General features: G+C 35.9%; 2 protein-coding genes across 3 annotated transcripts; both read left to right on the top strand.

Moving 5' to 3' along the window:
* The first annotated feature begins 57 nt into the window (after positions 1-57).
* On the top strand, positions 58-14,318 carry LOC135845821 (titin-like). Of its 2 annotated transcripts, none has more exons than XM_065364660.1 (14): positions 58-365; positions 449-621; positions 688-836; positions 913-1,009; positions 1,081-1,140; positions 1,220-1,338; positions 1,409-1,586; positions 1,681-1,796; positions 1,874-2,009; positions 4,779-9,310; positions 9,716-9,795; positions 10,721-10,799; positions 12,114-13,695; positions 13,779-14,318. In XM_065364660.1, exons 2-13 carry the CDS (start codon positions 451-453, stop codon positions 13,690-13,692), a joined length of 7,296 nt encoding a protein of 2,431 aa, XP_065220732.1. In that variant the 5' UTR covers positions 58-365; positions 449-450; the 3' UTR covers positions 13,693-13,695; positions 13,779-14,318. The 2 variants fall into 2 exon arrangements, with proteins under 2 accessions (XP_065220732.1, XP_065220733.1); XM_065364661.1 differs by having other exon boundaries at positions 1,409-1,580.
* Positions 14,319-19,580: 5,262 nt separating this feature from the next.
* On the top strand, positions 19,581-21,151 carry CNPYb (protein canopy b). Its single transcript, XM_065362219.1, has 5 exons — positions 19,581-19,809; positions 19,876-20,002; positions 20,080-20,214; positions 20,303-20,387; positions 20,483-21,151. The coding sequence occupies exons 1-5, from the start codon at positions 19,689-19,691 to the stop codon at positions 20,693-20,695; spliced, it is 681 nt and encodes a 226-aa protein (XP_065218291.1). The 5' UTR covers positions 19,581-19,688; the 3' UTR covers positions 20,696-21,151.
* Positions 21,152-22,357: the final 1,206 nt, after the last annotated feature.

Below are 22,357 nucleotides of genomic sequence, written 5' to 3' on the forward strand. Positions count from 1 at the left end.
TTTTGAAATTTTTTCATTTCTTTGTTGTATTGCAACTGATTATGAAAATTTGAAAAAACTGGAAAAAGTTGTTTGCGCTCTTGGCTGTTAGCTTTTGTTGTTTTATAAAATAAACTGAATTTCGAGTAATTTATCAGTACATTTTGATAAATAATTATGGAACCTTTCAATTTAGTATAATATTCGTGCGATGTATAGAAACGAAATTGATTAACCGGTGATCAAAGTTTTTTCGAGTACGAACAATTCGCAGTAATAGATTTCAAAGTGTAACAGTATGCGTTTTCAGTTCGATTTGCCGAGTCAAAACTCATCTACGTAATTAAATTATTCTAGATAATATCAAGAATCGACGTGATTACCAAGTAAGACTATTATACTATGCTCTTCTTTCTAAATGTTCAGAATCGGCGTTTATTTACCTGTTGTTTTGTTCTTCATCCGGTAGAAATGACGAACGAAATTGGATATCTGATTCAAGCCAACGATGAAGCCGAACAAGCATATCAGTACCCTGTCTCCCAAGATTATCTTATTGGTAGCAGTGTCGAATGCAATTTGAAAATCACCGCTGAAGATGTCTCGGATCTGCATTGTCGTATTAGATTTACGAATAACGAGGTGAGTTGATTGATCTAACCTTTATTCAGAATCGAATCGTTATTATTCGAATGTGTTGGTTCTCAGGTCTGCATATTCAGCCTCAGTACGCAAAATCCTGTTTACGTAAACGAACAACCAGTTTCCGAAGAAGGTATAGCTCTTAATGACACAGATGTAATACGTATTAACGACGATCATCAGTTCAAATGGAAGACCACCACTGATCGAAGAATGTAAGTGTAATTTCACAAAAGACGCATTGGTTTCGATTCGATTGTACGCATAATCTACTAATAACGTATCTTACAGTTTTTCCAGGTCGCTCCCATTGGATAATGCTCCAGAATCCGCGGTCGAAGTGAATGCAAGATATTCCGATTCTGCTTTAATTACGTGGAAAAATGTGGTTAGTTGCAGATTAAATAATTACCGATTACGAGAAAGAATTTCTATTTAACGAGTTTGTTTTTTCGATAGGATTGTGTTCCTGAAGAATCTACGGACGTGACTCTTCGAAATGCGCCAATTCAGCAAGATGTTAGTTTATTTTATTTTTGATATAAATGCGTTCCATTTTTTCTTACCTTTCTTCATTAAACACGTGTTTATGGTTTAGGAGGATAACCAGGTACGTGAAGAAGAGAAATTATCTGAAACCGACAGCGTTGAAAAATCAAACGTATCAATTCCATACGAAATAAACCGTTCAACTGTCGAATGTGGAAATAAATCTAAGTAAGATAGCTTTTTTGTCACCCTTTCCATAATTTTTATTCGACTATTGTAATATTTGTATGTTTCACAGAAGCTTCGTGAGTACGCCGGTAAAATCTCACGAATCAGTGAATCCGGTTTCTCCGTTTGCTGCATCAAATGCGTCTGTTTCTAATTCCAAAAATAACACCAGCAAAATTTCACATATTCCTGACGAATGTACGACGGACGTAACTCTTCGAAATGAGTCACTTCAGCAGGATGTTAGTGTTGGTTTATTTGTTTTTGATAATGCTCTTGACCTTTTTTTGTGTGTGTGTGTTTCTTTATCGATAATGTGTATAATTGTGTATTATGGTTTAGGATGAATCGATAGATGAAGAAAAGATATTATCTAAAAATGACGGTGTTGAAAAATCAAACGTATCTATTCCATACGAGATGGACCGTTCATCCGTTAAATGTGGAAATAAATCGAAGTAAAATAGCTTTTTTCGTCACGTTCGCTTTGATTGCTTTTTTTTTTTGATTTTACACGATGTTGTATGTTCTACAGAAGTTTTGTACGTACGCCGATAAAATCTCAAAAAGCAATAAGTCCGGTTTCTCCGTTCACTGCATCGAACGCGTCTGTTTCAAATTCCAAACATAGCACCAGTAGAATTTCGCATCAAAATGATGACACTGAAGCGGTGAGCTACAATTTTTTTTCGAGCATCCAATACTCGTTGCATTTTGAGGCTGTAGTAACGCTCGATGGGCCGATGTATTAATTATTTGGAAAAGTATAATTAGCTAAAATTAAGAATTACCCAAGTTTCTTGCTAAAAATTGCTGAAGCATCTCGATTTTTCGCGAAAAATTCCAAAAAATCTCAATTTTTTTACCAACAGTGTCGTTTTTTGTCAAAAAGTCACACCTTTTTACGGAAAAGTTGAGAAAAAGTCTCGCTAGAATGATAAAATTGTCACAAAAAATCTCGCTTTTTAGCAAAATTGACAAAAAAAAATTCCAAAAAGTCTCTTTTTCCAAAAATTGTACAAAAATCTCTTCATTTTGTTAAAATTGTCATAAAATCTCGTTTTTTTAAAAATGATAAAAATTTTTGCTTTTCAACGAAATGGTTAAAAACTGCCGTGTTTTTGTAGAACATTCCAAACATTCTCACATTTTTCAAAAATTGACCAAAACTCGCTTTTTTGAAAAAAACTTGGTGCCAAAAAATTTTTTTTCGCAAAAATTCCAAAAAATCGCACTTTTTTTAAAAGTTGTCCTAGAATTTTGTTTTTTGCCGAACATTCAAAAACTTTTACAGTCTTGCTTTTTGTCATTCTTTTGTCAGAAAATGGAAAAATTCTCCCTTTGTTGCCAAAAAATTGCTCAAATATCCCACTTTTCTTTACAAATTTTGAAAATTTTAATTTTTCGCCAATACTTGCTCAAGTTGGGTTTTTAAAACTTTGATTTTTGGGAATTATTTCAAATAATGTGATTTTTGAAATTCGTATAAATTTTTAGATTTTTTTGAGTGGGGAATGTTTTTACAAATTTGGAAAATTTTTGAAAATTGCTTTGAATTGCTTCTTTTTCTTGAATTTTGTAAATTATTCCATTTCCCAATACTTGAGTCGGTTTTATGGTATTTTGAAAAATCATTTTCTAGACATTTGGAAATTTTAGAATTTGTTTCGCAATTTGGTTTTTTGACATTTTAGTCGGGGAGCCCACTTAAGGATAAATTGCACCCCCCCCCCCCCACGGTCGATCCTCCGGGGCAACTTTTTTCTTAAAGGGGTGTCCTAAAGAACATTTCTAGCCCTTGTACTCAAAAAAAAAGTGGCCCTACTTACAAAATGGCGGCCATTTTGATTGACAGGTCATGCCGAAATCGCAGATTTTGCGTTCCAACATAGGATTTGCTCAAAATTTTTCAAACTGTACAAAGGTAGATCGAAAGAACAAGCAAAAATTTATCACCTGTCAAAATTTCAAGTGCTGAAGTGCGTTTTTCGATTTTTGGCGAATTTTTTGAAAATCAAAATTTAGGCCAAAAATGAGGGAAAAAATCAAAATTTTACTAAATTGACCAAGAAAGCTGAAATTTGGGATACACCCTATTTTCGACATGCCAAATCGATTGTAAACTGTTTTGAGCAGTTCTGGAGCCTCCAGCAGATTTTTGAAACTCGAAATTTCCACAAAATGTTACCAAAGTGGAGTTGGAAAGCCGAAATTTATTCTGTAAACTAATTTCAATGCGCTACGAAGTCAACTGCAGGGGAATTTCAAGTTGTTTTGGAGCATCCAGAGATTTTTTTGAAAATTACTGGAGCCTCCAGGAGATTTTTGAAACTTTAAATTTCCTAAAAATTTCATCAAACGGAGATGGAAAGTCAAAAGCGACTTTTTGAGAGGTCATGTGGTCTTTTTTGGAAAATTGAAATTTCCAAAAAGTAGCTGGAAGCTTCAAAATCATTTGAAACCATTTGAAACCACCATGTAGTCGACTTCATATCGTGTTGAAATTAGTTTCCGAAGTAAATTTCAGCTTGCCAACTCCATTTGGTAAAATGTTGCGGGAATTTCAAGTTTCAAAAATCTATTGGAGGCTCCAGTAATTTTCAAAAAATCGCTGGAGGCTCCAAAATGGTTTGAACCCACTTGAAGTCGTCTTCAGAGGATGTTAAAATTGAAGTGTACAGTAAATTTCAGCTTTTCATCGCCATTTGATGAAATTTTGTAAAAATTTAAAGTTTCAAAAATCTGATGGAGGCTCCAGGACTTATCAAAAAGTCGCCGGAGGCTACGAAGCGACTTGAAATTCACCTGCAGTACTTCGTAGCGCATTGAAATTAGTTTACAGAATAAATTTCAGCTTTCCAACTCCATTTTGGTGAAATTTTGTGGGAATTTCGAGTTTCAAAAATCTGCTGGAGGCTCCAGAACTGCTCAAAACAGTTTGAAACAGTTTCCAATCGATTTAGCATGTCGAAAATAGGGTGTATCCCAAATTTCAGATTTCTTGGTCAATTTGGTAAAATTTTGATTTTTTTCCCCCTCATTTTTGGTCTAAATTTGATTTTCAAAAAATTCGCTAAAAATCGAAAAACGCACTTTAGCACTTGAAATGTTGACAGGTGATAAATTTTTGCTCGTTCTTTCGATCTACTTTTGTACAGTTTGAAAAATTTTGTGCAAGTCCTATCGAGTACAAGGGCTAGAAATGTTCCTCAGGACTCCCCCTTTAAGAAAAAATTGTCCAGGTGGATCGACCGGGGGGGGGGGTGAAATTTATCCTTAAATGGGCTCTCCGACTATTTCGAATTTTTTTGAACAATTTTTTTTCAATCAAAGTTATATTTTTATGAATCGAATAGTTTTTAATTTTTTAAATTTCGAATCAATTTTTAAAAAAATAATTCAGCGTTTAATCTCGTATTTCTTTATGGTTCTCATTTCAGGAACTGGATTGCTCCGCAAGAAATATACCGGAAGATATGTTAGAAGATTTGATGTCCCAACCAGGCAGTCAAAAAGCTTTCCATTCTACTCCAAAAGCGCCTGTGGAATCGAAGAATCGAAAAATCGCCCGTTCTTCGTCATCGGTTCTCGAAGATGCGAATTTCGAAAAAGATAACGAAATCGATACCTCGGATCTAATGATGCATTACGACGTAGCAGAAAAAACTGCCCCAACGAGTGAAAAATCACTGTGTAACGAATCGAAAAGACTCAATTCAGCTTCGAAAAAGTCCGCAATCACTCCAACGAAACGTGCTTCCGAACAGATAACCGAAAGTCGTCGCAATACGCGAGGTAGAACATCCCTGCTGAGAAAAACATTCGAAGAGAATTCTTGCGACAACGAAGCGAAATCATTGACTACGCCGGAGAAGTTGGCAGAAGCGAGTAATATTACTCAGACTTCGTTTCTCGTCGATTCCGAAATGGAACACGTTACTGATACGAATTTGGAGTACAAATCTTTGAACGAGTCTTCGAAAGCCGCATTAGTTTCGGTATCGGATGAAAACGATACCTGCGAAGCGTCGTTTATCGATAAATACAAAATGTGCAACGTTGTGAAAAATACATCCGCTTCGAAAGCCGATTTGGTGGCGAAATGCGCTCGTAATCTGTCGTATATTTCGCCTCCGGAGAATAACCGTAGTCAAGAGTACATGGATTCGATGGTTACTACGCCTCAGAAACATTCCACCTCGGTGCACGACAACGTAACTGAGAATTGCAGCATTATGACGCCTTCGTTTCTATCAAACACCAAAGATTCGTCGTACGACGAAAGTATAAATACGTCTTTATCTTCGGCTCGCAAACGTCGATCTACTGGCTTCACTCCGTTCGTTGGTACTCCTTCGAACGAATACAGAGTCACGAGGAAAATGTCGACACCGTTCAGTAGATCAGTCTTGAGTCGAACTTCGGTCGATTTCGAAGCGACTTCGCGAGATAGTAAGCAGTCGTTCGAACGTAGATCTACACCTTACAAAGTGCCAGCTGGTAAATCATCGATGAGAGATTCTATCTCGTGTCAACCTACCATTCAAGAGAATGCATCGTTCGAAGAATTGGAAGCAGCTAATCACGAGTATGATTCGATCAACGATCCGAAATTCCGATTTATTACCAAAAGGCGTAAGCAAAGGTACGGTGAAAATACCTTCGCCGAAGAAGACCGAATTCTCGAAGAAAGCGAGCTGAAAAGCGATTGCACCGAAGTGGATAACGATTGTTCTCTCGAAGAGGAAAATACGATAGCTTCTGTTACAAACGCATCCATCATTTCGGATGACTGCGATGAACTTTCCAACGAAGATGGAACTGAAACAGAAACGGCGAAGAATGCGTTGGAATTGAAATCGATTTTGACTCCGTTGCCTAAATCTTTGGCTTTGAAAGAAAAAAGTGCCAAAAGAGTGACATTTGTTTTACCCTCTTCGCCCGAGTGTACGATTAATAAAGAAGATACCACGTTGAGTGTCGAAGAATCTTTCGCTATGATCAGTTCTTCAAAACCGGCCACCGATGAACGTAGTTTAGCTTACGATAGCATCACTTCCGACGAAGAACTACACGCTTCAGACCGTCAAGAGACTGATTTATCGTATAATACAGCCTCCGAACCGGAAGCTTCCTCGATTGCGGAGAAATGCGACGAAAGCTCTATGAACATTTCCAGTTCGCAATCTCAAACAAAAATACAATCAAATTTGAACGATTTGAGCGGCGTCGAGCAAATACAGTCTCCAGAGCCATCGCCAACTATACGTGATGTGTCAGCTATCGAAGACGATGACGTTTTAGAAGCTGATAGCGAAGCTAATACTCCGCCCGAAGCATCGAAACATTCTTCCGCCAACATCACCGACGTCGAAAGCTCGCTAGTTTCCTCGGAACCTTCAAATCGATCAAATCTTGGTGACCAAGAACGTACTAGAACATTCATCGAAACCGAGTCTGCGGAAGAAATTCAAAATACAACCGCAAATCACGATTTAAACGATAGAAATTCAACGAAAATCAGCTCCACTCCGGGAATTCTATTATCCGGCATTAAAACATTATTCAAGACCCCTGAAAATCCCAGAAAATCTACCGCCAGTACGGGTGGCAAACTGAGATGTATTTTGAATTTCACACCCAGCTCGGGTAGCAAAACAAACACCGGAAAATCAGCTTCAGCCCGAAAATCTGTCGATGTGACCAGAAAAACCGCTTCTGTGACGTCATCCAGGATGTGTAAATCTTTAACTATGAATGAAATTTCAAAATCAAAGTCTCTATCTGTCGAAGAAATTCAAATCGACCAATCGAAAGAAACTATCGAAGCTACTGAGAAAGAAATCGCCGTTGAAAATGTATCCAACGAAGATTCCGCTTCAGTCGAACTCGTAGCTGATTCAACGAATGAGACCAGCACCGCAGATATCGTAATACCAGAAATCGTTGTGACCGAAGCCACATTCGTTGATCAAAATCAGAATAATCAAACTCTAGAATTGACGAATGAAACCCCAGAGGAACCAATGGTCGAAGATTCAAACGTCGAGTCATCGAACGAAACTCAGATTCGTGATGAAAGTAAATTAGAAACGTCCGATCGCGAAGAAGAAACGAATTCTCACAACGATGAAACCGTTTCGTTCGAAGAGAGATTGACTGATGATGCAGAGTCTAAATTTGAAACATCTGATCACGAAGAAGAGACGAATCCTCAAGACGATGATACCGTTTCGTTCGAAGGCAGCTTGACCGATGATGCCGAGTCTCCTGTAATTACCCAAAAACGTCCCAGCTCTGTTTGCAACATCGAGCTTGATTCCAAATCCTCTCCTGAAAGTGAAACCAGACCAGAAGAGAACAAATCTCTCACGATGGTCAGCTTCAAAGAAAATGAACCCGAAAAAGCTGCCGATTCGGACACATCTGGCGATACTTCATCTATAGACGTGCCTTCAGATGCTTCAACTTTGCCAATGTTCGAATGCGCAGCAGAACCAGTCAACGAATCAGCATCTTCTCTCGAAGTTATGGTTTCGGATCGCGATAATTCGCGATTATGCGATCCTCTGTCTCCGGAAAATATCAACGATGCTAATTCTTCGAAAACAAGTATCACCGAAAGCAGCTGTAATAATTCGCAGTCGTACGATTCGCCATCGAAACACACCAGCGACTTGGATGCTTCGAAAATAAGCGTAATCGACGATAGTCTGGATAATTCGCAAATATCCGATACATTCTCAACAGACTGCAACGATTTCGATACCCTGAAAAAGGACGACGTCGCAACTAATCTCGATAATTCGGTAACAGGTGCATTGCTGTTCAAAGAAACCGATCGTATCGATGTATCGCAGCATAACGCCAGTCGTAAAAACAATATCGTCGAATGTCTCTCCGCGGAAACCGTAATGGCGATCAACGTCACCCAAAAACTCGATGAAATAGAAGACAAACTCGATACGAATTCCGTCAACGTATCTCGAAGTACCGCCAGTTCCCAAGAAGAAGGTATAAAAATAAACGCCAGCAGTGGTCTGATCAACGATTTAGAAAAAGAATTAGAAAGTACTCCCGATCCATCGGATCCATCCAGCGGCGAAGCTACTCCGTCACAATTCTTTAAACCCGTATCGTTCCCGGAATCGTCCAACACTTCGAGAATCGATTCAGCTGTGTCAACTCTGCCTGAGGATTTCACCAAACCCGATTTACCATCGGAAATCGACCCGAATGCTGGAATTTTCACTCCGATCAGAAATGCATTCAGAGAAAGCTCGACTCCTCGATCCTCCGTGATCAGATGTAGAAAAAGTCTACGAATCCACAAATGTAATCCGGATAACACTGCGAATAAATCGTGCATTTCTTTACACGATTGCAGCATTATATCGGACGAGTCTCAAACGCAAGCTGATGTTGAAAATATCCAAAGTACTGGTGAAATTCACGAGAAACACGTCGACGAGTCTCAAACACAACATGACGCTGGAAATGACAAAGAACATGTCGTCGACGAGTTGAATATCGAATTGGCTACCGTCAACGAGAAATGTGACGTGATCCAAGAATTATCCACAACCGAAGAAAACACACCCGAAGAGCAGAGCGAACCGGTTCTGTGTCCAGAATCCACTCAACTTAGTTACTCAGTCCTTTCGCCATCTCATTCGGCTACATCTCCTACTCAGGAAATCACGATTTCAACAAATCAAGCTGATTTATCAACGACAGACGACGAGCAGCTCGAAAATCCATCTAACGAAATCGTCGAAAACGCCTCTACTGATCCGATAGAGTCATCCGATGTACACCAAGTTACTGCTGATGTTTCGAAAGCCCCGACTGTTGATGAGAACATCAGCCAGCAATCCGTCGATACGGTTATCGATAAAAGGAGAAGTTTGAGAATTCGTAAAGATCATCAAGAAGTTGTCACTAGAACTCGTCAAAGAGGTCCGCAATCCCTGTAAGTGATTTTTAATTTTTTTTCTCTCTCTTAGGGTATAATGATTTTCCTCCTCAAAAAAAAAAATCCACTCGAATGTAATTTTGAATCGCTTCTATTTATTTACAGATGGTATGAAAAACATTTCCATTGTTATCTTTGCTTCAATTCTCCTGCAGTCTTTAGTAAAAAATGCTTAAGGTGCAGTACCGCGTTTATCCTTTCCTCGCTCGTATCACTTAAAACATTATCCAAATTCTTTCCTCAATCTATATAATAATCGAAGTATATCTCATTTACTGATATGCTATCGTGTTTATTGATAATTACCGAGTAATATTATGTATTGAAAGAATTTTGCTATTCGTGTTTGTGATTTATACGAGTATACGTATATTAATATTTTTCTTTTGTTCTGTTATCCAGCAAAACGAAAATGATGCAGCTGAAGGAAGATTTGGAGAAAGAGCACGATGATAAAGAAAACGTCTGTTCTTTATTGAAAGGTTGGTATAGAAAATGAACGAAAAATTTAACGTTGAAACAGTTGAAACATTTAAATTATTCAGCTTTTCTGAATTTTCAATAATTTCCAAAATCAAATTTTCTTTTTGCCAACATTTTTCAAAAAACAAACACCTTTTTTAGCGAATAATCTCGCATTTCTGCCTTCTCGTTTTTTTGCCAAAAATTGACAAAATTTATCATTCTGTGTCAAATATGATTTTTGCCAAAAAATTGACAAAAATTCTTGATTTTTACCGAATTGTTGAAAAATTTTGTATTTTTGCCTCAAGTTTCAAAAATTACTAAAAATAGTAGATTTTTTGCTGAATAAAAATTTTTGCTATTTTGAGTAAAATTTCAATTCAATTTTAAATGTGTCATTTTTTTTCAAAAATTGCCAAAAAGCCTTGATTTTTGTCTAAAATTGTCAGTATTTTACTTTTTATACCCAAAAAGTTGCAATAAAGTCTCATTTTTTCGAAAAACATTTTCAAAAAAAAACAGTAAAAAAAATTCTAATTTTTTTCCGAAAATTGTTTAAAAGACGTATCGTTTTTTTGCCACGAAATGTTTTGGATTTTTTGTGATTTTTTTGGTTATTTTTCTTACTTAATTACTTTTTTTTTGAAACCGTTTCAATTGTCTAATCGAATTTTTTCGAAAATTTTTTGAAAATTTTAGCCCATAAAAATACTATTTTCACCAAAGATTATGAATTTGTGATCTTTAGCTGAATTTTTCAGATGTTTTTATATAGTTTTCCGAAAATTTTGGGTCATCAAGTTCAATATTTTAAATTCACTGTTTTTGTGGTTTTTTTCTTCACGATTCGTCTTGAAAAAATTTCAAAGCTTTCATTCTACGATGTTCTGCTTTTTTTCATTATAACTATGTACCTAATTGAAAATTGTCAATTTTTTACAGTTATCGATAAACCGAATGATAAAACAAAGAAAACGGAGCTATCTACTGATCAGATAACTGCAGAAGAGCCATCAGTGACGTGAGTATAATAATTTTACAATATCGAACTCTACGTTCATTCAGTTAGATACCTGGAAAATGTAAACAGATACTTGATCATTAAATTAGTCTACAGTCCAACTGCTAAAACGTGCTCTAGAAATCGAATATTGCCCATTTTTCCGCATCCCAAAAAAATTCAGTTGGTCAGATTTTGGGTATCAAAACTTTTCAAAAATACTCAAAATTTATTTTTATTGGAAAAAATGCCCCAAAAATGTTTTTACGGAAATATTTGAATTTCTCGCGAAATTTTAATCCATTTTGATTGGTCGCATGGAGGTGGTTTAAAAATCGCGGTCCTATTTTGGGGCTTTGAATTTTTTCAAAAATGCTCAAAATAAATTTTTGTCAAAATATTTGAATTTTTCGCGAAATTTTAATCTATTTTGATTGGTCACATGGCACATTTTCAAAAATCCTAAAAATCATGGTCCGATTTTGGACATTTGAATTTTTCCAAAAATGCTCAAAATAAATTTTCGTCAAAATATTTGAATTTTTCGCGAAATTTTAGTCTATTTTGATTGGTCACACGACACTTTTTGAAAATCTTAAAAATCATAGTCCGATTTTGGGCCTTTGAATTTTTTAAAAAATGCTCAAAATGAATTTTTGTCAAAACATTTGAATTTATCGCGAAATTTTATTCTATTTTGATTGGTCGCATGACGATTTTCAAAATCTTGAAAATCGTGATCCGATTTTTGAGCTTTGAATTTTTTCAAAAATGCTTAAAATGAATTTTTGTCAAAAAATTTGAATTTTTCTCAAAATTTTAGTCCATTTTGATTGGTTACATGACACTTTTTGAAAATCTTAAAAATCATGGTCCGATTTTGGGACTTTGAATTTTTTTTTGAATGCTCAAAATAAATTTTTGTTATAAAATTTGAATTTTCCGCAAAATTTCAACTTATTTTGACAGGTCACATGACACATTTTCAAAAATCCTGAAAATCATAGTTCGGTTTTGAGTTTAAATTTTTTTCAAAAATGCTCAAAATGAATTTTAGTCAAAAAAATGAATTTCTAGCGAAATTTTAACCTATTTTTATAGGTCACACGACACATTTTCAAACATCTCTGAAATCATGGTCTAATCTCGAGACTCAAAATTTGTTTATATTATGTAGAAGCTCCGAATAGATTTTCGTCGAAATTTTAACACAGTCATTTCGATTGATCCCACGACACTTTCAATAATCTCAAAATTACGACCCAAAATTCTCCCAAAATACTCGAAATTCATTTTCGTAAAAATATTTCAAAAATTTCATCATTTTTTTTCCAGAGAGAAGAAACCAAGAAACCAGCGCCGTCTAAAAAATGTCGAAAACATCGCCGGCACCGAAGCAGAGTCTCAACAATCCGTCGAAGAAGCCGCCGGTGGTAAACGGTCTTGTTCCATTGTACTGACTCCGCTTGATCCTGAAATCATTAAGAGTCCAGTCAAAATCGACGAAAGCGATAACATCTCCCCCATAAACGAACCAGCAGCTTCGTCGAAGAGAAAACGCACCACCAAAGCTGCCACCAAAACCGAACAAAAACCAGCTCCATCCACTTTTCGAACCAGACAAAAAACCGTTAAAGCGGTTACTTTCGATATCGCTGAAAGAAAATCAGAAGAGGTTGCTCAACAAACCGCCGAAAACGATGCTCAGTCCGAAACTACTTCTAAAAAACGAAACCTTCGAAGCAAACCGAGCATAGTAAAACCAGCTGCTGCCAGCAAATCGAAAAAAATCAACGAACCGGAAAAAAATTACGAAGTTAATAAAACCATAAAAATTCAATTGGAACCCGTCGATGAAAGTTTCACCAGTCCGATCCAACCTGTTGATAAAAGAACGAGATCCAAACGTGTTGTAGCTACAACAACGACGACGACGAAAGCTCAAAAACCAGAAAAAGAAACGAAAGAGACGAAAACCAAAACTCCCAGAGCAACGAAACGTGCTCCTGAAAACGTAGAAGAAGAAAATGCACCCGAGCTACCGAAGAGAAGACGTATTAGAGCCGAACTTGACGACGAGAGTTCTTCCAAAAAATCCAAACGTGGTGCTGAAAACGTAGAAGAAAATACAGCCGAACTTCCAAAGAGAACACGCGTTAGAGCCAAACTCGACGACGAGAGTTCTTCCAAAGAAAACGCCAAATCCAATAATAATAACGAAATCGTGAAAGAATTGCCGAAAAAGACTCGCGCTCGGGCCAAAACCAACGTCCAAGTTGAACCCGAAACCACAGCGAATAATCTAATCGGTAAACCTACCCGAGCTACGAGAAACAAACCCGAAAATGTTACCAGCGACAGTAGCACTAGTGCTAAAAAACGTGTCATCGAATCATCAACCCAGATCAACTCTGAAAAATCCAACAAAAAGACGAAAATGGTCAAAGGCGTCGAACTCGACGATTCTTTCAAAACTGCAGCTGTGAAAAAAGCAACGAAAAAACCGACACGTAATATTACCATCGAAGAACCTGTCGCTAGCACATCTAAGAAAATTCTGACTCCAAGAGTAACCCGAAGCAGGAAAACTGAAATCGTAAAAAGCAAAACACCTCCGCCAAAAATTACCGCAAAAGGAACCCGAGTCGCGAAAAAGAAACCCATCGTTGTCGATGATGAAGATACTCCAGTCACTTCGAAACGTACCGTCAACGTGAAAAAATCTCCTACTCCGGTCACTTCAAAACGAGCCGTAGTAACACGAGCTAAAAAAATATCCGTACAGAAAGGCAGAATATCATCAACGTTGAAAACTACCAGCAGAGGTTCCCTCGTTGTACGAAAATCTGCCAGAACTGCTTCGGAGGAGAAAACGACTTCAAACACGAGAAGTACTCGAAGACGAGCGAATTAATTGGCAAGTTGTTTTTTCGAATCTCACAATATTCTGTTGTATCTCGATACTTGAATTATTCTAATCCGATTCTTTGATTTTTGCAGCTCTACTTTGACACCGATAATCATGTACGTAAACAAATTTACCACGTTGCTGTCAAACTGAATTGAATCTTGGCGAAATACGAATTTATTTTGATTGTTATCGTTGTAATTGTATTTTTGTGTATTTTTATTTGCATTTTTTTCTCGTTATGTTGAGCATGATTCGATTTTTTATTCAAGTGAATTCTATATTTATATAAATTTTTATTATTATTTTAACAATTATTAACGTTTTATTTTTATTCGAACTAAATTGCAGGAAAAGTACCTAGTTTTACTGTTCTGCAAGACTGTAAATTATTTAACTATTATGTAAAAAAAAAAAATTATGATCATTTTGAGATTTTATTTCTATTTTTATACATCATATTATTCTTATTGTTAGTTTGATAACTTATGAAAATTTTATATCGGTGTAATTATTATTTTTTTTAGCAATACTCAGGATGAAAAAAATGTTCATCTTATCTACTTAAGTACATATTTTGTGTATACTTGATTATTGAAAATAGAATATCAAAAATGGCGTTTTTAAAATTACACGAGTAAAATTCATTCGATGTTTTAATCGTAATTAGTTTTTCCTATTGTATCATGAAAGTATTAATTTTCCCCCCAAAATTATCCAAAACTGTCGTTTTTTTGCCAAAATTTGCCAAAAAGTCTCGCCTTGGGGTTTTTTTTTGCCAGAACATATAAAACACATCTTAGCCAGAGAGGTTTCAACAATTTAGGCTTGGTCTTGTTTACAAATCGAGGGTTTTGAGTAAGAAACTAAGAATGACCTTTGATCAAAATCCACAAATGTCCAAAAGTTTAAAATTCGGTCATATTTTTTTGGGTCCCTTTTTGAGCCCAGAAATGGGCTATTTCAAGACGACATAGACGGGTCACAACACCTGACGGCCTTCAGAAGCCAGGCAGAGAGGTCTCCAGATGACCCTCAAAAGCCAGACAGACAGGTCACTGACTTTGGAAGGTCAAACCTCATGCCAGATGATTTTTAATAGCAAGACAGATATGGCAATAACCTTCGGAGGCCAGATAGGACACCAAACAGCCTTCAAAATCGAAAAAGGTAGGTCAATGACCTCAGGCGGCCAGACAGTCCTCAAAAGCCATTGAGACAGGACAATGACCTTGACAGGCCAGAAAAGACTCCATATACGGTTTACTCCCATTTAAAGTGGGTCATATGTCGTTTGTATTTTTTTTTTTAGGACTAAGAAATAAGAATTCTGATATGACCAGTCGGACTCCCCCCCCCCTCCCCTTCTCCAACAAAGACACCATATTGATGTCATGTGACATATGGTTTGTTAGGGATTTTAGGGTGCTGAGACCGAATATTGCATCAATTTTTTGATCTGGCACTTCCCACCCCTACCACAGTTACCCCAAATTGACCTTGAAGATGAAAAAAATAATAAATGTCGCGCAACATATCGTTTTCTATAAATATGTAAATGGAGTGAAGGTTTCGAAGGTTCCGATTACGAATATCTTCTTAGTTCTTCTATCTGGAGTTTTCAACCCCTACCATATCGACCACAAATTGATCTTAAAGATGAAAAAAATGATAATACTTTATGACATATCGTTTGCTTGGGTTTTGAGGGTGCTGAGTCCGAATATTGCCTTAATTTTTTGATCTGACCCTTTGAACCCTTACCACGGCCACCCTAAATTGACCTGGGTGGTTTTGAAAAAAATATAATACCTTGTGACGTATCGTTTGTTAGGTTTTTGGTGTCAATGACAATGAGACTGAATATTGCCTTAATTTTTCGATTTAGCCCTTTCAACCCCTACCATAGCAACCCCAATTTGACCCTAATGATGAAAAAAATGATAATACTTTGTGACATGTTGTTTGTTTGGGTTTTTAGGGTGCTGAGTGCGAATATTGCCTTAATTTTTTGATCTGACCCTTTTAACCCTTACCACGGCCACCCTAAATTGACCTTGTTGGTTTTGAAAATAATATAATACCTTGGTACGTATCGTTTGTTAGGTTTTTGGTGTCAATGAGACTGAATATTGCCTTAATTTTTCGATTTGGCCCTTTCAACCCCTACCATAGCAACCCCAATTTGACCCTAATGATGAAAAAAATGATAATACTTTGTGACATGTTGTTTGTTTGGGTTTTTAGGGTGCTGAGTCCGAATATTGCCTTAATGTTTTGATCTGATCCTTTTAACCCTTACCATGGCCATCCTAAATTGACCTTGGTGGTATAGAAAAAAATATTATACCTTGTGACATATCGTTTGTTAGGTTTTTGGTGTCGTTGAGACTGAATATCGTCTCAATTTTCCGATCTGACCCTTTCAACCCCCACTATAGCAACCCCTATTTGACCCAAAAGATAAAAAAAATGATAACGTCATGTGACATACTGTTTGTTAGGTTTTTGAATGTGCTGAGTACGAATATTACCTTAATTTTTTGGTCTGGTACTTTCAACCCCTCCCACAGCCATCCCCGAATTGACCTTGCTGATGGAAAAAAATTATAATGTCGTGTGACATATGGTTTGTTAGGTTTTTGAGGGTGCTAAAACCGAATATCATCTTCATTTTTCGATCTGATCCCTTCAACCCCCACCGTAGCAACCCTAATTTGACCCTAAAGATGAAAAAAATGGTAATACCTTGTGACATATCGTTTGTTGGGTTTTTGATGGTGCTGAGCACGAATATCGCCTCAATTTTTCGATCTGGCCCTTTCAACCCTTACTACATACAACAACCCCTATTCGAGACCCTACAGACAAAAAAAAAATGATAACGTCGTTTGAAATATCGTTTGTTAGGTTTTTGAAGGTGCTGAGTACGAATAATATTGTCCTAATTTTTTGATTTGGTCCTTTCAACCCCTACCACAGCCACCCACAAATTGACCTTGCTGATAGAAAAAAATGATAAATATGCCGTGTGACATATCGTTTGTTAGGTTTTTGGAGTTTCTAAGCCCGAATATCGCTTTATTTTTTTGATCTGACCTTTTCAACCCCTACTACAACAACCCCTATTTGACCCTAAAGATGAAAAAAAACGGTACTACCTTGTGACATATCGTTTGTAAGGGTTTTGAGGGTGCTGAGCACGAATATTGCCTTCATTTTTTGATCCAACCATTTTAACCCTTACCACGGCCACCCTAAATCGACCTTGGTGGTTTTGAAAAAAACATTACCTTGTGATAATATCGTTTGTTAGGTTGTTGGTGTCGTTGAGACTGAATATCGCCTCAATTTTTCGATCTGACCCTTTCAACCCTTACCATAGCAACCCCAATTTGACTCTAGAGACGAAAAAAATGATAACGTCGTGTGACATATCGTTTGTTAGGTTTTTGAATGTGCTGGGACTGCTGGGTATGAACAATGAACATTGCCCTAATTTTTTGGTCTAGCCCTTTCAACCACTACCAAAGCCACCCCCAAATCGACCTTGCTGATGTAAAAAAAAGATAACACCGTGTGACATATCGTTTGTTAGGTTTTTGGAGTTTCTAAGCCCGAATATCGCTTTATTTTTTTGATCCGACTTTTTCAACCCCTACTACAACAACCCCTATTTGACCCTAAAGATGAAAAAAATGATAACGTCGTGTGACATATCGTTTGTTAGGTTTTTGAGGGTGCTAAAACCGAATATCACATTCATTTTTTGATCTGACCCTTTCAACCCCTACCACAGCTACCGCTAAATTGACCTTGCTGATGAAAAAAATGTTAATACTCTGTAACATATCGTTTGTTGGGCTTCTGAGAGTGCTGAACACGAATATTGCCTTAATTTTTTAATCTGGCCCTTTCAGCCCTTACCACAGCTACCCCAAATGTAAAAAAAAATTTTTCATGACTAATTGATATGCGTGCTTAATTTTAACATATTTATTATTGTTTTCAAAGAACAATTATTGGCGATACTCAGGAAGAATATCAAATGTCCAGTTTAGGATCTTCTCCTCGAGGAGGCTATGGCGGTTTCCGCCAAAGATCAATGAACGATTTAGTCGCCGAAGTAAGGGGCCACTTTTTCAACCTATTATATACCTTCTGCTCGGGATATATGGGATCGACATTCGGATAGTTTGGACAACAACGACGACGTATGCCACAACAAAGAATACTATACAAATTTCAGAACGGAAATTATACGTTTATATTACGGAAGTAAATTTGTACAAATAGGTACGTACCTACTATATAAGATGAAAAATACGATTATTATAATCTACACACACTCGCCACAATATACATACTTATTTATGAGATAAAATCTTCGAAACACAGTAACTTCAGTTAGATAGGTACTTTTAAAGACGACTGCTAATCCCTAACATCAGGCCGCAGCTGAAAAAACAAAAACAATGTTAATTATTTCTGTACAATTATAATCACCTAAAAAAAATATCTCCTGAAAATACTTCTCAATCACGACCAAAACCGAATAGTTATAGAGAAGGATAAGGTAGGAGCCAAATTTAAAAACAGGATGCATTTATCGTCCTGTCAATTTGAATACCTACCTACTTGCACCACGAAAGTCTATAATCAACTACCTATCTATTAAAATACTTCGTCAATCATCACATTATTAAAAATGACGAAAGTTACCTGCACGACGATTTTCACTCACAAATCTGCGCACCCAATCTTGTCTTTCTTCCGGTGACATGGATTCCATCAGGTCAATTAACATTATTACAAACTCTTCTCCCAAAAGCTCTATCAGCTTGGCTCCAATACATCTAGATGGGCACTGCGAAAAGTAAATTACCTACAATAGTGAAATTAAAGAAAAACGGTCTGACGAACCGAACTTTTTACTTTTATGATGACACGTATTGATTACTTGCATACCTCATTACAAGAGGAACCTGCAGACTGGACAGTTTCCTTCTGATCTTCAGAACATCTCCCTCTACAGCATTGATACTATAAAAAAAATCCAAAAAATCATTCATCTGAGTAGGTACATACTACATAGTCACGAGTTGCGATAAAAGAATTCGTACTTGGTTGTAAGTAAGTATTTACCTCCATTTCAAGTGACCTGGCTACAGTTTCGAAAGAACTATAGGTTCTGGTTGAAATGTAGTCTGAAAATTAATTTAAGGGGTATTCAATTAGAAATGACTTACGCATATTTGAATAACTGAAAAGCAATTACCTATACCTGTAATATCACCACAACTTTTCCTTTGGATTTTTTATTAACTCAGTTTCACTGTATCATACAACGCGACTGATCGTTTCACACTACTCGTATATGGAACATGATGCCCATCAATCATAATCTGACCATTCCCCATAGCAACGAGGGTTGAAAATTTTACAACATAGCAGTGCTGCCGTTTTCGATTGGTAAAATTAAAATTATTCGAACGAGAAGGATTCAAAAATTAAATTTTGAAAAGATCCGGTTTTCTAAATTTGAAAAAAAAAATCAAAAATTTTGAAAATGATTCGATTTTTTGGTTGTTTTTGTTTTTTATTTCAAGTAGGTACCTATTTTATTTTACGAAAATCGACGTCCTGTAGGATGTAAGAGAAAAATCAACAGACCATGGACCATGGACCACTGGACAAAGTTCAACTTTAAAGTTGAGAATAACAAAACCTGGAAAAAAATTTAATTTAATTTTTTTTTAGAAAAAATAAAAAATGAAAAAAAATAAAAAAAAAGTAAAAATTTTTTTTTGGAAATTTCGAATTTTTAAATTTCTCTCTCAAAAACGGTAAATTACCGTAAATTACCTTATCATTTTCGATTTTTTTGCAGCTGATAAGAAAAATAAATAAACGGTCGAAACTGGACAAATTTTCTTTAAAAAATCACTCATTTACATTTTGCCTCTAAATATCAATTAAACCGTATCGTTAATGGTTAATTAATGCTATTCACTCCCTACGATGTAAAGATGCATCTCCTCAGTGTCCTATTATGTTGCATATTCCTTCAATTTGCCACCGCCAGCGACGAAGATGGTGTCCAATATGCCAATAGATGCGAAGGTAAGTTAAATTCGGCTTCAAATAAAGCTAAATTTACCACCCTGTATTAAATTCGATGTGTTTCAGCTTGCAAAATACTCGCCTTAGAGTTGGAAAACCGACTGCAAGAAACCGGAAAATCGAAAGACGTGTTAGAAATTGGATATTCCATAGACGATGTGAAACCTAAAAAGAAAAAAGAGTATAGGAAATCGTAAGTTTGACTGTCAGAAATCTGTCTTATGGAAGATTGCATTACTTAATATTATGTTATCTCGATGTTTTCCGCAGAGAATTACGTCTAGTCGAGAGTCTGGAAGGTATATGCGAAAAGATCCTCGATTATAATATTCACAAAGAGAGGAAAGACAGTACAAGGTTTGCCAAAGGAATGAGTCAAACATTTCAAACGTTACATGGTCTAGTGTACGTATACTTTTGAAATTTGAATCATTTTCTCTCTTCAACTTGGAGGTATTTCATTATATGATCCATATATTTTATTATGTTTTAGGGATAAGGGAGTCAAAGTAGATTTAGGAATACCTTACGAGTTATGGGATAAACCTTCGGTAGAAATCACTAATATGAAAACGCAGGTAATGTTACAATCGTCGTTATAATCTTTCTCGATTAATTATCTGTTTTCTATTCGATATGTTTTTATTTTATATTGCTTGTTGCTTTGTTACAGTGCGAAACTTTACTCGAAGATTTCGAGAGTGAGATAGAAGACTGGTATTTCAACGTACAAGGCGAAAAGCCCCTGATAAATTTCTTGTGTTCGGAACGAGCTCTGAAAGGTTTTGATGATTCGTGTCTCGCTGATGAACTACCGCCGCAAAAAGGCGATGATGCGTATCTCGATGAGAAACCTACAGACAAGGCTAAAACCGATGAATTGTAAAACTTTTTGAAAAATGTGTCATTTCTTTTTTTAAGTCGTGTGAAATTATTTTATTTGGTTTATTATTTCGTATATATTTTTTTGTGCGGATACTTCATTTATTATTAATGCTTGATCACATTGCTCGTGATTCATGAAGTTATGATGATTATAATGTTTTGTATGATAACTTATTGTTAGAGTAATAGTACATATTCCTTTGATCTATGTTTCATTAGTCGTTTCTCAGTTATTGTATAATTTTACATTTACAAATAAGAATTACTTAGTTTCAGTTCATTTTTAATCCTTTTTGTTTATATGAAATCAGTTCTGTGATTTTTTTTGGTTACGTGTAAGTATTTTTTTGTAAGTTTTCAAGCAAATATTAGTGTATTACGTAGAAACTTTTTGTACAATGTTCAGTTTGTTGCTGCAAATCATTATGATCAATGAAATACAGGTCTTTTTTGATAATATTGTGTAAAATTTTCATTTTTTTTTCTTTTTTTTTGAAAAACAACTTATCCTTGGATTTTTTAAATTCCTGGAGCGAATGAAATTCGATTTTAATTTTTATTTGATGCTTTGCGAATAATCAAAAGTAGAGTGAATGAAAAATTACGAAAAGTCTGTGTATTTGTCTACTCCTTTTGTGATTTATTATTTTGCTCTCAGAGTCTCAGAGATCGTCACTTGGCTTATCAGGCTTTTGATTAATTGAATTTGATTTCTTATCCTTTGTAATTTTTTAGTCCTTTCATAATCAAAAAGAGAATGACAGAGTGAGTGAAAAAATCATCGTGAGAAACTGAGAACTGAAAAGTAAGTTGCGTGTATTTTATTTTTCCATTTCTGTTGTACTTCGTTCTGGTTTGACTTCTGTTCTGTGATTCAATTGAATTCACTCTCAGATTCTTACTTAGCTTTTCAAGCCCTTGATTTTACTCTGTTTGGTCCTTGAACAATCCGGAGGAGACTAAAAAAAATGTTCATGAGAAATGAGAATATTGAGAAGTGAGAAAAAGAAATGAGAAGTAGGCTACATAATAGGTACATACATTTTTATGTAAGTACTTGTTTTATTTTTCTATTTCCATTGTAGGTGTATGTAGAGTAGATGAGGTTGTAGAGTTACTTTATCTTTATCACCATTCATCTGTCTGAGACTCTGAGTTGAACTGAAAAAGTTCACTAGTGTGCCCGTGCCCCTTACCTTTTGAACTCATAAATTCAGAATTTCAAAATGAATTGAAGAATTCAGAATTTTGTAAAAATTTGAAAAAAAAATGAAGCCGTTTTGCATCTTTTTTTGTGGTGACACTGCTCAGCGCCAACCGCGCAGGCGCAATGGGAGCTTTGATTTGAAAAGCCTTATCAGTTGTCAGGATGAGTTATTTATGATGTATGATGCATGTCAGTAAAATGAAAATTGAAATTTGAAACGCAAGAGTGTTACGGGAAAAATAGTACTCACAAATTATGTAATAATTTATTAAACAACGTTTGAAATTTTGTCTGTTCCAGATCTACCTACAGTGTTTGGGAAAAATGGACATCTCATACAGTACTACGTTGGAAGGAGATTTCTGTAGTGAGGTGTCTACATTACTAGATCTTACCATACGTTCGATTATTCAAAAGTCGTGGAGTGATGCGATCATTCAAAGACGTCAATGTGAA

Source organism: Planococcus citri, chromosome 4 (assembly GCF_950023065.1).
Source record: "Planococcus citri chromosome 4, ihPlaCitr1.1, whole genome shotgun sequence".
NCBI lineage: Eukaryota > Metazoa > Arthropoda > Insecta > Hemiptera > Pseudococcidae > Planococcus > Planococcus citri.